Here is a 16,524-nt window from a genome sequence, read left to right on the forward strand (position 1 = left end):
GGACCGCGGGAGTATGGCGAAGGGCGCTTCCGTGCTTAAAGAGGCACTTAAGTAAAAAATTTTACTCACCTGGGGCTTCCCTCAGCCCACTGCAGCTGATCGGTGCCCTCGCCGTGTCCCACCGATCCTCCTGTCCCCGCCGGCGGCTACTTCCCGTTTTGCCGTCACCGGCCGTCAGGCTGGGAACGCGAGTGATTCTTCACGTTCCCAGCCACAATATCTCCCCCTATGCTGCTATTGCGGCCTTCCTTGCCGCAGTAGCAGTATAGGGGGCGATATGGTGGCTGGGAACGCGAGGGAATCCCCGGGTGAGTAAAACTCTTTTTTTTTTTTTTTTTTTTTTTTTTTTTTTTTTTTTTTTAGGCTTAAGGTTCACTTTAAGGGGCTGAAGGAAGCCCCGGGTAAGTAAAAAATCTTTACATTTGCAGGTCTCTGGTACACTTTAATACAAGCAATGTGGCAAATCCAGTCAAACATCTTATCTGAATGCTTGTTCTAGGTCTATGGCTAAATGTATTAGAGGCAGAGGATCAGCAGGACAGCCAGGCAATGTGCATTGTTTAAAAGGGAATAAATATGGCAGCCTCCATATCCCTCTCACTTCAGATGCCCTTTAAAGGACCAGGTTAGATTCATACCTATGTACGGTATATGAAGGATGACATGAGGCAGGGATTAGAGTATAAGATTCTAAGGACAGTTAATGACATGAGGCTGGGATTAGAGTTCAAATATTTTTACTTGGAAGTGTGGCCTGTGTTGAAGGGTAGAGTATAATAGTACTGCTGTAAAAGTTACTGGAAGTTAATAAAATTACTTTCAGGAGGAATTACAGTATATCAGTATTACTACAGAATTTATGGTATGTACTATGGGTTATAGTACAATATTAATTAAGATTACAGAAGCAGACAATTGAAACCAATACAAAGTAACGGCAAATGGGTGCCCAAGTGGAAATTTGGGTGCCGATAATGTATATCGGTTTTTCTGCAAGGCAACCATAAAAATATTACTTTTACGATATCTGACTTCCTTCATTTTAGCTGTGTTAACTTAAATTATGTTTATATTCTGTAATATGCAACAATTTTTTAATATTCTTCAACTATAACATCACTTTTGCCATATTCTGAAAAATGATTTAGTTTTATATAGAATTACTTTATTCTGTTTTCATCAACTCAAACTTTGTGGTGTTGTTTATGGTTCATAGTGGGAAGGTTTAAGGTCTCTTTCCAACCAAGACGTTGCGTTTTAGGGGACGTTAAGGTCGCATAACGTGCCCCTAACACAACGCGTGGTGGTGTTGAAGCTGGACGTCAGATTGAGCCGCATTATGTGGCTTTTAAAGCAGCCGCTCCAGGATAATGATGGGAAGTCCAGATCTTTTTAAGGATTCGGATCATTCGAATTGGATCATTGAAAAGATCCAGATCTTTGGATCGAATCATTTGAATCATTTTACTAGGGAAGCAGACTGGGGGTGAAATGACTAGCAGGACAGGACTTTCCCTGCACTGTACATTCTGTATGTTCCTGTTCCTTCCAGACAGACATCCACTGTAAACCGAACATTGTGATGATCCGACTCACAAAAAAGATCCGGATCAAATGAATGATTCATTCATGATCTGGACAACACTACAGTCCCACCACGAGTCACCACAGTGCAGTGAGGGGAGACCTCCTCCTCCAACATTACTGAGCATGTGCAAACAGTCTAACGCTGCTTAGCCGAGTATAACGTACAGCATAAAAAGAGAAACCGAGAGCTCAATATGGTGTAGTATGTGTTGGATCAGAAGGAGGAATTGTTATTAGTAAGTAATATACTCACAAACATGGGTTACCGCTAAGGTAACCACTGTATAGGCAGGTGGGGAGATTAGACCTGTCCCCACTCAGGATTAAGATGTCGCTCTCTGAAGAAAGAAAAGAGGGTTTATCACCCTTCCACCCAGGGACTAATAGATGTATAGAGGCGCCAATAGGATTAAAGATATCTAAAAAGTTTAAAATATTCGGGTGGCGGCGGTGGACCAGCCACTCAAAAATGGACTTAATGCTGTCAGTTGAGAAACAAACAATTTATTCACATACTCCAACGAACAATATCGCAACGCGTTTCACGGGCACAATCCCGCTTCATCAGGCATTCAACAATGGGCGTATTACACTAAAAATGACAGAGATAAAGATACATCAGAGTGCTGCACAAGTTTGTTGTTATCCATGTAAACAATACATTATGATAAATAGTATGCAGTATGTAAAAGCATTAATCAGAAATATTCGTAAAACATAGGACTAACAATATGGTAACAGTTAAAAAATATAGTAGTGGTCAGTGATTTATGAACACTTATATACAATAGGGTAGAGTGTGGTAAATTGGTTAGTGGTTTAAAACTTCAATTGTATTCTGTGTGAACCCCTGTCTGGTGGGTAGTGTGATATCTAAAAGGGCAAAAAGTACTGAAAAACGTTATCAGGTGTTAGTGAACAAGGGGGTATTTGAATCAATATTGATGGGTCTATAAATATAGGTGCTAGACTGTGGGGGTACATTTGCTATGATGAGGTGAAGGAGGGAAACATTATATGTGGAAAATGTTGGGGGGGGGGGGGGTGGGGTTTGTTATGGGGAGGGTATCAGGTAGAGGCGCATAGATAGATGGGAGGGCGTGTGTATGTTATAGAAGAAATAGTGACACTTACCTCGTGCAGGTCCAGTATATGCTTGGCACCTCTGTACAGCGGTGTCAGCGTCGGACCTTTAAATAGTTGTGCACGAAGTAATGGGAGGGTTGGGCTGGTCAGAGAAGGGTGAGTGGGGATGTGAAGGGTAGTGGCCAATAGGTATCTGTGATGGAGGGGGGGTGTGGGGAATCCGGAGGTTGTGGCCAATAGGAATCCGTGTAGGGCGAGAATCTGTAGTTTAAAATCGCCGCTTGCGATTGGGGAACTGCAGGGGATTAGGCGGCCGGGCTCTGGGGGGCGGGGTATTGTGTGCGTAGCGCCGTATGTGGTTACGGCGCATGCGTGGATGGTGTATGCGTCTACACGTATTTCTAGACGCATGCGTAGGCTGTGTATGCGTCTTCACGTATTCCTAAAGTACGTGGGGCGCGCTATGGACGTTGTGCGCGTGCGCCGATGCGCGTGCGCCGATGCGCGTGCTGTATAGTGTTCACCATGTTTGTTAAGGGAGAACGCCCCTGTATGTTCACTGTGTCTAGGGGATAAAGGTTGTATTATAAAGAGATATGTTAAAATTAATTATAAACTTGTGGCTTAGGTAAGATATTGCTAATATATTATAAAAAGGATGAGAGGTTTATTAAAATTGAAAAGAGAATGACATAAGATATATATCAGTGGGCTGCTGCCCTCAAGTGGTGTTTTATACAAAAAAACATCTTTTGGAAAACAGTAAAATTCTGGTTGTATGAAACGTTGTCTGTTGTATATTTCCATACAATACTGTACAAATACTGTCTAAAAATGGATAAAATATAAAAATCAATTGGTCAGACACTAAATATAAACAAGATCATAAGGGAAATTGACATTCTTATCCATTCTATAATAACAATGATAATAAATATTACTAATAATTAAAAAAAATTTATAAAAATAACAATAGCAAGAATAACAGTATTGATAATGACATTGTAAGAACGCCAGGTGTAGATAAAAAGAGAGGACTAGATTAAAAAGAGAATAATCGCTGTAAATGGGAGGGGTTAATAGATTTTTTCCAAGACTTCATTAAGACCGTCTGGAATAAGAGTTTTGAGAATTTGGATCCAATACATCTCGCGTTTTTTAAGGGAGTCGAAAGAGTCTGGACAGTTGTATGGAATGGATTCGATGAATGTGATACGGAATAGTTCAGGATTATTGTCGTGGTGAGTGGAGAAGTGACGCGAAACGCTGTCAGTCACCAGCAATCTCTCGTGTTTTATAGACACACACCTACAGCCCCATGTCCAGGCCCTCCCTTCTTTTCTCAAAGACTCTCAACATCTGATACAATTCCTACAATCTACACCCTGGCAGGAAGACTTGTGACGTTACATCATTATACACCAACATACCACATACATTCGGACTCACTGCTTTACAACACTACCTCAAATCCGACACATCCATGCCACCAACACAACAATCCTTTCTAATACATTGTACAGAGTTCATCCTCAATAATAATTTCTTCACCTTCCAAGATCACACCTACCATCAAGTGAGCGGAGTTTCCATGGGAAGCTCATTCTCTCCTTCATGTGCTAATCTCACCATGGGACTCCTGGAACACATCAAAATACACCAAGACCACCCATTTTCAAATAATATCATTTTCTATAAAAGATATATAGATGACCTGATTTTCATATGGAAAGGTATCCCCGATCTCATCCCGTCCTTCCTTAATTATCTCAACAATAATCCCGCAGGCCTACAATTCACATCCCACCACGACCCAATTTCAATAGAATTTTTAGATCTTATTCTATACACCGAACAACACCAGATAAAAACAAAAACATTCTTCAAACCCGTTGATGCTAACAACTACATCCATTATCACAGCTTTCACCACCGCCCCTGGACCAAAAACACTCCATACAGTCAATACAAAAGGATATACCGAAATTGTACAGACGTCCAACAATACAATAGCCAATCCAATACTCTCACCTCAAAATTCACCGATCGAAAAGGGACGCACACCTCAAAGCCAAAACCCAAGGCCCGTCACTACCACCACCAGACAACCATTTTTCTGACATGCCACGGTTCATTACACAATACAGTCAACAACACCAGTCCATCCGTAACATTTTTACAAAAAGATGGGAGATCCTCCTTCAGGATCCCCACCTACGACCAATCATACCCACCAGACCCGACATCACATACAGACGTGCCCCTAACCTCCGTAGCATTCTGGCTCCTAGCAGATTACGCCAGAAACAGACGAAGAACATACCTCTCCCCATCACCCAGACACCAGGAAGCGCCCCATGCAACCAAAAAAGGTGCTTAGCCTGTCAGTTTGTCCACAAATCCTCAACTTTTTCATCCTTTGTTACCAACATAGAATATCAAATAAAGAATTTCATCAACTGCGAATCTAAATACATCATATACGTTATCTCATGTCCTTGCCAGCTGCAGTATGTGGGCAGAACTACCCAATTAGCCAGGAGCAGAGTGGGGCAACACAAAAGAAACATTCTAAACAAATTTCCCCTACACAGCGTTTCGCGTCACTTCTCCACTCACCACAACAATAATCCTGAACTATTCCGTATCACATTCATTGAATCCATTCCATACAACTGTCCAGACTCTTTCGACTCCCTTAAAAAACGTGAGATGTATTGGATCCAAATTCTCAAAACTCTTACTCCAGACGGTCTTAATGAAGTCTTGGAAAAAATCTATTTACCCCTCCCATTTACAGCGATTATTCTTTTTTTAATCTAGTCCTCTCTTTTTATCTACACCTGGCGTTCTTACAATGTCATTATCAATACTGTTAATCTTGCTATTGTTATTAATTTTTATTTTTATTAATATTTTTTATTATTAATAATATTTATTATCATTGTTATTATAGAATGGATAAGAATGTCAATTTCCCTTATGATCTTGTTTATATTTAGTTTCTGACCAATTGATTTTTATATTTTATCCATTTTTAGACAGTATTTGTACAGTATTGTATGGAAATATACAACAGACAACGTTTCATACAACCAGAATTTTACTGTTTTCCAAAAGATGGTTTTTTGTATATACACCACTTGAGGGCAGCAGCCCACTGATATATATCTTATGTCATTCTCTTTTCAATTTTAACAAACCTCTCATCCTTTTTATAATATATTAGCAATATCTTACCTAAGCCACAAGTTTATAATTAATTTTAACATATCTCTTTATAATACAACCTTTATCCCCTAGACACAGTGAATATACAGGGGCGTTCTCCCTTAACAAACATGGTGAACACTATACAGCACGCGCATCGGCGCATGCGCACAACGTCCATAGCGCGCCCCACGTACTTTAGGAATACGTGAAGACGCATACACAGCCTACGCATGCGTCTAGAAATACGTGTAGACGCATACACCATCCACACATGCGCCGTAACCACATACGGCGCTACGCACACAATACCCCGCCCCCCAGAGCCCGGCTGCCTAATCCCCTGCAGTTCCCCAATCGCAAGCGGCGATTTTAAACCCCAGATCCCCGCCCTACACGGATTCCTATTGGCCACAACCTCCGGATTCCCCACACCCCCCCTCCATCACAGATACCTATTGGCCACTACCCTTCACATCCCCACTCACCCTTCTCTGACCAGCCCAACCCTCCAATTACTTCGTGCACAACTATTTAAAGGTCCAACGCTGACACCGCTGTACAGAGGTGCCAAGCATATACTGGACCTGCACGAGGTAAGTGTCACTATTTCTTCTATAACATACACACGCCCTCCCATCTATCTATGCGCCTCTACCTGATACCCTCCCCATAACAAACCCCACCCCCCCCCACCCCAACATTTTCCACATATAATGTTTCCCTCCTTCACCTCATCATAGCAAATGTACCCCCACAGTCTAGCACCTATATTTATAGACCCATCATAATATTGATTCAAATACCCCCTTGCTCACTAACACCTGATAACGTTTTTCGGTACTTTTTGCCCTTTTAGATATCACACTACCCACCAGACGGGTTCACACAGAATACAATTGAAGTTTTAAACTACTAACCAATTTACCACACTCTACCCTATTGTATATAAGTGTTCATAAATCACTGACCACTACTATATTTTTTAACTGTTACCATATTGTTAGTCCTATGTTTTACGAATATTTCTGATTAATGCTTTTACATACTGCATACTATTTATCATTATGTATTGTTTACATGGATAACATCAAACTTGTGCAGCACTCTGATGTATCTTTATATCTGTCATTTTTAGTGTAATACTCCCATTGTTGAATGCCTGATGAAGCGGGATTGTGCCCGTGAAACGCGTTGCGATATTGTTCGTTGGAGCATGTGAATAAATTGTTTGTTTCTCAACTGACAGCATTAAATCCATTTTTGAGTGGCTGGTCCACCGCCGCCACCCGAATATTTTAAACTTTTTAGTTATCTTTTATCCTATTGGCGCCTCTGTACATCTATTAGTCAATAACGTACAGCATGCAGCACTTTGTTTAAACGTGCTGCGTTACAATGTAACGCAACGTGTGCACTGTGAACAGCACATTGATTTTACAGTGCTGTGCTATTAGGCTGCGTTACTGGCTGCTGTAACGTGGGACTTTAACGTCCCACTGTGAAACCAGCCTTAAGGTTAGGCATGTATGTGTAGGGGGTTAAGGTTAGGCATCAGGAGGGGTGAGGGGTGGTTGTGCGGGGGGGGGGGGGGGTTGGGTTAGATGTCAAGAAGGGTGTTTGTGCAAGATGAGGGGGGCAGATAGGGTTAGGCATCGGGGGTGTGAATAGGCTTAGGTTAAGTTATAGTTAATATCTGTATTTAATACTGATATTTTACTATTGTTATTACACTTTAATAGTAAAATATCAGTATTAAATATCGATATTTTGCTATCGGGATTACTGGGCACCCGAATTTCCAAGCGCCTTTTTTTTTTTTTTTTTATGTATCCAGGATTACAGTATATCTAACCTCCTTGGCGGTATGGACGAGCTCAGCTCGTCCATGACCGCTGGAGGGCGCCGCTCAGGCCCCGCTAGGCCGATTTTTACAATTTTTTTTTAAAAAAACACTTTGCTTGCTGTGTGTTGGTCCCGATCGCCGCCGATGCGCCGCTACCTGCCGCGTAACCACCGCCCCCCGCGCCGAGACCCCTGCGCAGCCTGGCCAATTAGTGCCAGGCAGCGCTGAGGGGTGGATCGGGACTCCGTCTGACATCATCGCGATCGTCATCACGGCGACGGGGAAAGCCCTTAAGGAAATCCCGTTCAGAACTGAATTTCCTTACGTGGGTACGCGCCAGTGGCAATTGAAGTTACGCGTTGGACGCCGCAGGGAGGGGGGCATCATGTAGCAAGCTACATGCTTTAAAAAAAAAAAAAAAAAAAAAACTGCACCGCCACCCTGGCGCAGGTATTAGAACGCCAGGGTGGTTAATAACTCGAGCAACCAGAAACGACATTATCAATTCCTGTAGGTGTCTGATAACTGGGATTGTAGTGTAGGTTTTTCAAATATATTACCTTGCTCTTTCTCCATGACTGTCTGATCCCTCTAAGAGCATGTAGAGGAAGTGTCTGCGATCTGCATGTTCTTTACCGTCCAGATATATCACTGTTTGTGGATAGGGAAAATAAAAGCAAAATTAAATGATTATGGTTATATATTATATCAGTAAGGTCTTGTTCACACTTCGCGTTATGCTTGCATATTGTGTTGCACAAACCGTCAGTTACAACATGTATGCAATTTTAAAAACCTAATTGTTTTCAACAGGACATGCATTTTCAATGGTCTTTATTCAGAAATGCACTATAGACAGCACATCATGATATTGGGATCTGTAGCAACACACATTTGAACATACTCATTGAGTTATAAGGATGAGTTGTGTTATTAGAGTGTACATGGTGTGAACGAGTCCCAAATCTCAACCTTCTGGCTAATGGTTAGCTGTCAAAAGCCTCTGGGCATCTTTTTATTGTTTAGTCACGTTTATAGAAGAGAAGGTGAGGCTTCAGTCAGGACCATTGTATTTTGATAGTGAGGTAGGGTTCTTTTTTACATTCTGATTAAGTTGACCTTCACATTATGCTAGAAACTGGTGTGAGCATGGATATTTTTTTTAAAAGCGGTGTCCCTTTTCCCACAAACATTTGTGTTGCAGCTAATTGACTGATCCAGGGGCCTGATAGCCAAAAAAGATAACAGTAGTAAAGTGGGCATCCTTGCCTGGCTGCTACTCAATAGAATAAAAAACTGGTTGACTTGTCAGTTCAGGTAGTTTTTTTTTAAAAAAAAAAGGTTTTGGTGCTAAAGTTACACACTGCAGTGTCATCACCTCCAGACATTTCCAAAGTTCCCTCAAATTCCAGGTATGATGGTCTAGGTTAGCGAACACGCTAAAACCAGCTCAGGAGACTTGGGCGCAGCCAGCGCCACCATAGGCTGTAATAGGAATTATGGCTATAGCAGGCACAGGGAGTAACTTCAGCGCCGTCAGAAGATGGAGCCGAAGTGACTTTTAAAACATAATAATTCGGCTTCCAGCAATTGCTGGAAGCCAAATTATTTCATTCCCCACTATCCATGGCGGCCTGGAGGGGGAATAGTATTTAATACGGCCCGGGACTTGTGCAGCAGCAGGATCAGCCGTATACCGGCTGAATCCTGCGGGGCAAAGTCTCCAGCGCCGTTATCTCTCGTACACTAGGTTAGGGCTTCCCAACCCTGGGCTATATGCAATTCACTTTTTCACCTGAGTTTTCTCCAAGGTGATATTTTTAAACTTGTCAATAAAATGCCTTGTAAGCCACCAGAAAGCAAGAAAATACTCAAAATAATTTTGATAGTATTATTTCACCTACTTTTTGGTACTTTTTTAGTTGAAATGTGCTGAAAAGTTATTTTAAATCAAAGATGAAAAATTCTCTCCTGGGAGAAAAGTCAGGTGAAAAAATGAATTGCATATGGCCCCCTGTCCGCAAGTACCATCAACAGGGCATGTTTTGTGGAAATCCACAGAGATAGTTCATCAGCTCTGCTGAGACATTTATTACCTCACCTGTGAATGTTTGTAGTTTTCTGCCAAACATGCAATGTTGGTGGTTCTTGAGGACAAGGTTAGGTATCTGGTCTAGGTATCTCCACCACCCCCAAGTTAGGATACAACACATAGCTAATATTTTTTAGTTGGAATGTTAAGTAGGTAGAAAAACATTAATCTAGCTTTTATTAAGTGAATCTGAAGTAAAAATATATACTGGTAAGTACCATGTTTAGCTACACTATGTCAGGAAGTAGCACAAAGAAAGTTTCAAATCTTAAGGCCTATTGTCACAAAATCATGCCCAGCTTAAGTCTCTTCCACGAGCAGCTGAAGGCAGGGAATTCACCAATGAACACTTTCTACTGTGGACGGGTACCACCCCGCCCAAAAAGTTGCATCAGAGAACAACGGTTCCACTCCTCAGACACTGCCACTGGGCGGCATGAAATTGCAGCCACATGGTGCTTGTGGCTGGTAGCCAGGAGGCAGTGCACTGCCTGACAGATGAGAAAATGGAAAAGAGGCCTAAGTGTTGGGGAAATACCAGCGTCTAGGATACGTATCACCGTATATGTTTCATAGCAGCATTTTGGGAAGGCCATGTGACTAGGCAGACTTGATCATTTTCATTTGCAGGTATGAGGGGGCAGTTCTGCCAGGCCAGACTGCAGATTGTAGATGCAATCTCAGAGTAGGGCAGACTGAAGTACAGTTACACTTTTCAAACAAATGTATGAAATCTGAACAGTAATGTGACACTTAAATATAAAACATTTACATTGTCCTTTTACATACATAGAAAAAAAAATCTTCCTACCTTTACTGAAGTGGTAGTATATCTCCTCCCCTTGTCTTGGTTTGCGGAGTGACAAGGGAGTTTCTGTTTCTTCAAGGGGGACACCAGCAAACTGAAACTCCACAAACACTCTTTCCACTGATTCATCGGCCACCACCTCAGAACATGGATCTAGCATCAGAGATGCAATCTCCACACGTATCCTGGAGGACGGCTGAGGAGACACAAAGTAAAGTGCTACAAAGCTAATAAGCAGATGACTGGAAACTAATGAGTCTCTGCAGTTTTTCTATGACAGAAATTGCTAAGCTTCTTTTTCACTTTAATAAATGTTGCCTGGGTTTGCTTCATCTTTCATGGATCATAGTTATTGATCATTTTTAACCCTTTCAGTACCAACCATCTCTGGACCCTTAAATCAGCAGGGACAGCCATACTATCCCTGGGGAAAAAAAATGCATATATAAGTAGATAAATACTTGATCTACTTACATAATATATGTATTGTAATGTCCGCATTTTGATTTCAGTGAATTTTATATAGTAAATAAAGAGAACTTTTTTTCATGTTTACTGCCCCTAAGTGAAGCCAATTCTGATGTAATTTGCTCCCTTACTCTTTTTTTCTCCTTGAAACTGCACTGTCATATCTAGCTTGCTTTGTAAACACATGTGAGCACAGTATAGATCGTATTTCAGCAGCTTCTGCAGAGGGGTGATTTCCCTTCTCAGCCTCATGTCACACTGAGCCAATCAGTAAGGAGCAGGAATGTGGTAGGGAAGGTAACCAGCTTTCCTCTCATCAGCAATGTACCAAATAGAGCAAGGCTGACTGAGATAAGATTCATTACAGCAGAAACATTTATGATTATTTTGAATTGCTTGCAATACAAACTGCATGTATACTACACAATAAGCACAGAGCAGTGGGTAAATGGAATTTGATTTCGTGGCCGCTTTAAAGGAGACTCTAAAGTAACACTAAGTTTCCAAGTTTAATTTACTTGGGCCTTCTTCTAGCCCCCTGAAGTTGGCCTAGTCTTTTGATATCTTTCTGCTCCGATCCATTCAGCAGCTGTCCCCTCCAAAAGAAGCATGTGTGGGCCCAAACCATGCGCCTTAACCACTTAAGGACTGCAGTCTTAAAATCCCTTAAAGAGGATCTGTAACCTCAAAAAATCCCCTGGGGGGTACTCACCTCGGGTGGGGGAAGCCTCCGGATCCTAATGAGGCTTCCTACGCCGTCCTCTGTCCCACGGGGGTCTCGCTGCAGCCCTCCGTGCAGCCGTGACGTAATATTTAACTTCCTGGCTCCTGCGCAGGCGCTCTGACGGCTGTCGGCTCCGAACTACACGGAAATACCTGATCGCCGTCGGGTCTGCTCTACTGCGCAGGCGCAAGTTTCCGGCGCCTGCGCAGTAGAGCGGACCCGACTGAGATCGGGTAATTCCGTGTAGTTCAGAGAGGAAAGCAGCCACAGCGCCCCCGCTGGAGCCAGCAAAGGTAAATATTGAAATTACAGTCGGGCCTGTCGCCGGCTGTTCAGAGGGCTGCAGCGAGACCCCCGTGGGACAGAGGACGGCGTGGGAAGCCTCATTAGGATCCGGAGGCTTCTCCCACCCGAGGTGAGTACCCCCCAGGGAATCTTTTTCATGTTACAGAGTCTCTTTAACCATTTCCGGACCGCAGTGATAGAGATCTACGCCCTGTTTTGATGGGCTCCTGGCTGGCAGGGCGTAGATCTCTATCACCGGCGCCGCCGCGATCGCGCGCACCGAACCGGCTGCACTTAGCCGTCACTGATTGGCTCCCTGCCGTGTGATCGCTGTGAGCCAATCACAGCGATCACCCTCCGAAAGGCAACATAGTTGCCGTTCCGCCTCCCTCTCCGCCTCCCTCTCCCTGTCACTGTGGATCTTGTGTGACAGGGAGAGACGCACAGCCTGCAGCCGTGACAGGCTGTGCGATTTTAGTCTAAAAATAAACTTTTTTCCAGCTCTCCCCCCCCCATGTATCCCTTGATCCCCTCCCAACCACCTATATATAGATCTATATAGATCTATATATATATATATCTATAGATATATATATATATATATATATATATCTATAGATATATATATATATATATATCTATAGATATATATATATATATATCTATAGATATATATATATATATATCTATAGATATATATATATATATATATATATATTTTACTGGATTGTGATTTTAACCACTTGCCGACCGCCCCTACCTAGGGGCGGCGGCAAAGTGGAGCCCGCAACGACCGCAATACGCCGATCGGCGGCGGCTCGTTGTGGACTAGCTGGCCGGGGATCGCACGCTGGATGTGCCCACCCGCGACGTCAACCCGCCAGCCAATTAGCAGCGGCGGCAGGTTGTTAACCCCCGATCTGCCGCATGTAAAGCGGATAATACGCTTTGTAATGTATACAAAGCGTATTATACAGGCTGCCTCCTGCCCTGGTGGTCCCAGTGATTGAGGGACCACCAGGGCAGGTTGCAGCCCTCCTAGTAAGTACCCAAGCACACTGATCCTGCCCCCTGATCGCCCACTGCACCCATAAAACCCCCCTGCCCACCCCTCAGACACCTGTTTGCACCCAATCACCCCCCTAATCACCCATTAATCACTCCCTGTCACTATCTCAACGCTATTTTTTAGATTAGGTCCTAAACTGCCCCCTGGGGGCTCCTGAACACCCCCCCCCCCACACCCTCAGATCCTCCCTAGACCCTCCCCCCTGTGTACTGTATACATCTATTCTTCCCTATAATCACCCACTGATCACCTGTCAATCACCCATCAATCACCCCCTGTCACCACCTGTCACTGCCACCCATCAGATCAGACCCTAACCTGCCTTTTGTGGGCACCTGATCACCCACCCATACCCTCAGATTGCGTGCAGACCCACCCTCAGATCACCTCTGAAAGTGCATTGTTTACATCTGTTCTCCCCTCTAATCATCCACTGATCACCCATCAATCACCCCGTCACCACCTGTCACTGCTACCCATCAGATCAGACACTAATCTGCCCCTTGCGGGCACCCAATCACCCGCCCACACCCTAAATTAGCCCCCCAGACCCCCTCTGATCAACTCGCCAGTGCATTGCTTGCATATATTCTCCTCTGTAATCACCTACTGATCACCTATCAACCACCCCATCACCCCCTGTCACCACCTGTCACTGCTACCCATCAGATCAGGCCCTAATATGCCCCCTGCGGGCTTCTGATCACCCGGCCAAACCCTCACCCGCCCCACCGCAGTGACAGAAATTTTTTTTCTGATCACTGCTGGTACGACTTAATTGCCATGTCCAGGTCACGATTTGAGAACATTCCTTCAGTGCCAATACAACCTGTCATCTAAGAAGCCACCCTGCTTATGACCGGTTCCACAAAATTCGGCCCCTCATAGACCACCTGTCATCAAAATTTGCAGATGCTTATACCCCTGAACAGTCATTTTGAGGCATTTGGTTTCCAGACTACTCCTCAGGGTTTTGGGCCCCTAAAATGCCAGGGCAGTATAGGAACCCCACAAGTGACCCCATTTTAGAAAGAAGACACCCCAAGGTATTCCGTTAGGTGTATGACGAGTTCATAGAAGATTTTATTTTTTGTCAAAAGGTAGCGGAAATTGATTTGTATTGCTTTTTTTCACAAAGTTTCATTTTCCACTAACTTGTGACAAAAAATAAAATCTTCTATGAACTCACCATACACCTAACGGAATACCTTGGGGTGTCTTCTTTCTAAAATGGGGTCACTTGTGGGGTTTCTATACTGCCCTGGCATTTTAGGGGCCCTAAACCGTGAGGAGTAGTCTAGAAACCAAATGCCTCAAAATGACCTGTGAATAGGACGTTGGGCCCCATAGCGCACCTAGGCTGCAAAAAAGTGTCACACATGTGATATCGCCATACTCGGGAGAAGTAGTATAATGTGTTTTGGGGTGTATTTTTACACATACCCATGCTGGGTGGGAGAAATCTCTCTGTAAAGGGACAATTGTGTGTAAAAAAAATCAAAACATTTTAATTTACAGAGATTTTTCTCCCACCCAGCATGGGTATGTGTAAAAATACACCCCAAAACACATTATACTACTTCTCCTGAGTATGGCGATACCACATGTGTGACACTTTTTTGCAACCTAGGTGCGCTAAGAGGCCCAACGTCCTATGAGTACCTTTAGAATTTCACAGGTCATTTTGAGGCATTTGGTTTCTAGACTACTCCTCACGGTTTAGGGCCCCTAAAATGCCAGGTGTGACGGGCGAGCTGTCAGTGCGCAGAAAACGCAGCCGCAACCGACTTCCTGCCTCGGTTGTCGTTGCGCTGCCCCAATCAGAATCTCATGTCTGTGGACACCAGGCAGTCCAGCCTGGGGGGTCTCTGCTGTCTTCAGAGAAATAGTTAGCCTAGTTCTTTTCATGAAGCCTGTGCCCTGTGACTTGCTAATGAAGCCAGAGGGGTAACACTCAGATGTTAATTAACAAACCAGGAGTCTTTTCAGAGCCAAGGAAGCTAATCCCAGCAGGGGGCAGACTTAGCGGAACCATTCAGCCAGGATAGGGAAACATAGAGTTATGATCTTTATGCATGTTTTAGAAGTACCATACATCGGAGAAATGTGGAAGTTATATCATTCTGCTGGTCTGGATCTTGTGAGTGTTTTGATATTAAATTTGGGCCCCTAGCCTAACCAGAACGCTGGGAATTCCACCGTTTTTTAACCGGGCATGCAAACATGCCCAAGTTTGATATCATATTAATCGGTAGGTTCTGGGGATCGAGAATATGTAATTATTATCTGTGTGCCGGCCGCGCAGGTCTGCCTAGGGAACCTGTCAGGATTATGAGTTTGCTAAAGCCCCTGCCCAGATGTGATTACCATAGTCCGGCCTGGGGGGCCGACTCTGGAAGCCCGCCTCTGAGCTCAGCTCCATTAAAAGTGAATGAGCTGCCTGGGAAGAAGTTCCTCCCTTTACCATCTTCAGGACCCATGGCCACTATGAGGAACAAGTGGTGGCCATATTGCCAGAGCTAAAACAAAGGACATCCTCCATTTTGTTTGGATTCTAAATCTTGCTGAACTTTACTCTGCAACAAAGAACTCTAAGAACTTGAAACCGTTTTGCTTGAACTTGACGATTTTCCCACAAAAGGACATATTTCCACAAACCATAAGTATTTTTCTCCCTTCTTTTATTTTTCATACTGGCTATTACTGTCTTAATAATTGTGATTTTTAATAATTGTCTGTATATATTAATTATTTATATTGCGTGAATAAACGACTTTCTCCAAGTCATTCACTTTCCGCTACCCTGCTTATCAGCACACACAGAAATGATCCCGGGTCTCTGAAGATACGCTACTGTTTGTTTGTTGTTGGCTAGACAGAATATCGTGTGTTTAACCGTTTTATTCGCAGGATTAGTCAGTCAGTTAGTGGGCCCCACGGTCCCATAGTAACCGCGGTGGTGGCAGTTTACTCTGAACCAGTAGGTGACGTTGTAATTACCCGTGTCTCACAGGCTCCCTTCGGAGTTGTCTGCGGCTAATTCTTAACGGTTCCTGCGCATTGACTGCGACCAGAGTTCGCACGATCTGTGCGCTGGCACCGTTTAGAAGGCTAAGTGCGGTCAGCCACTGAGGGCTCCTGTGACAGTGTTAGGCAGCGGTTGGGACCTGTGTTGTGCTGAAAGTATCTACGATAGCGCTAGCGCTATCGAGAAACGAACTAATTCGTTGGTGTAGCTGGAAGGCAATATATTTTTTATATATACAGAGAGACTGTGTAGCCAGTACCCCTCCCCAAAAGTTTTATTTTATTTGGCATGGAAATGTCCGGGAACTACAAGAAAATGGGC

General features: G+C 43.7%; 1 protein-coding gene across 4 annotated transcripts in view; it reads right to left on the reverse strand.

Annotated features, from left to right (window-relative positions):
• The window catches only part of RPGRIP1 (RPGR interacting protein 1), a 64,913-nt gene that overhangs the window by 1,983 nt on the left and 46,406 nt on the right, over positions 1–16,524 (reverse strand). For 3 of the 4 annotated variants that reach the window (XM_068241478.1, XM_068241467.1, XM_068241495.1), the window contains 2 exons: positions 10,633–10,825; positions 8,290–8,380 (listed from right to left, as the gene is read on the reverse strand). In XM_068241478.1, the coding sequence (XP_068097579.1) occupies positions 8,290–8,380; positions 10,633–10,825 (284 nt within the window). Of the gene's footprint in view, positions 1–8,289; positions 8,381–10,632; positions 10,849–16,524 lie in introns of those variants that run through there. The other variant, XM_068241486.1, reaches the window with a different exon arrangement.

Source organism: Hyperolius riggenbachi, chromosome 1 (genome assembly GCF_040937935.1).
Source record: "Hyperolius riggenbachi isolate aHypRig1 chromosome 1, aHypRig1.pri, whole genome shotgun sequence".
Taxonomy (NCBI): domain Eukaryota; kingdom Metazoa; phylum Chordata; class Amphibia; order Anura; family Hyperoliidae; genus Hyperolius; species Hyperolius riggenbachi.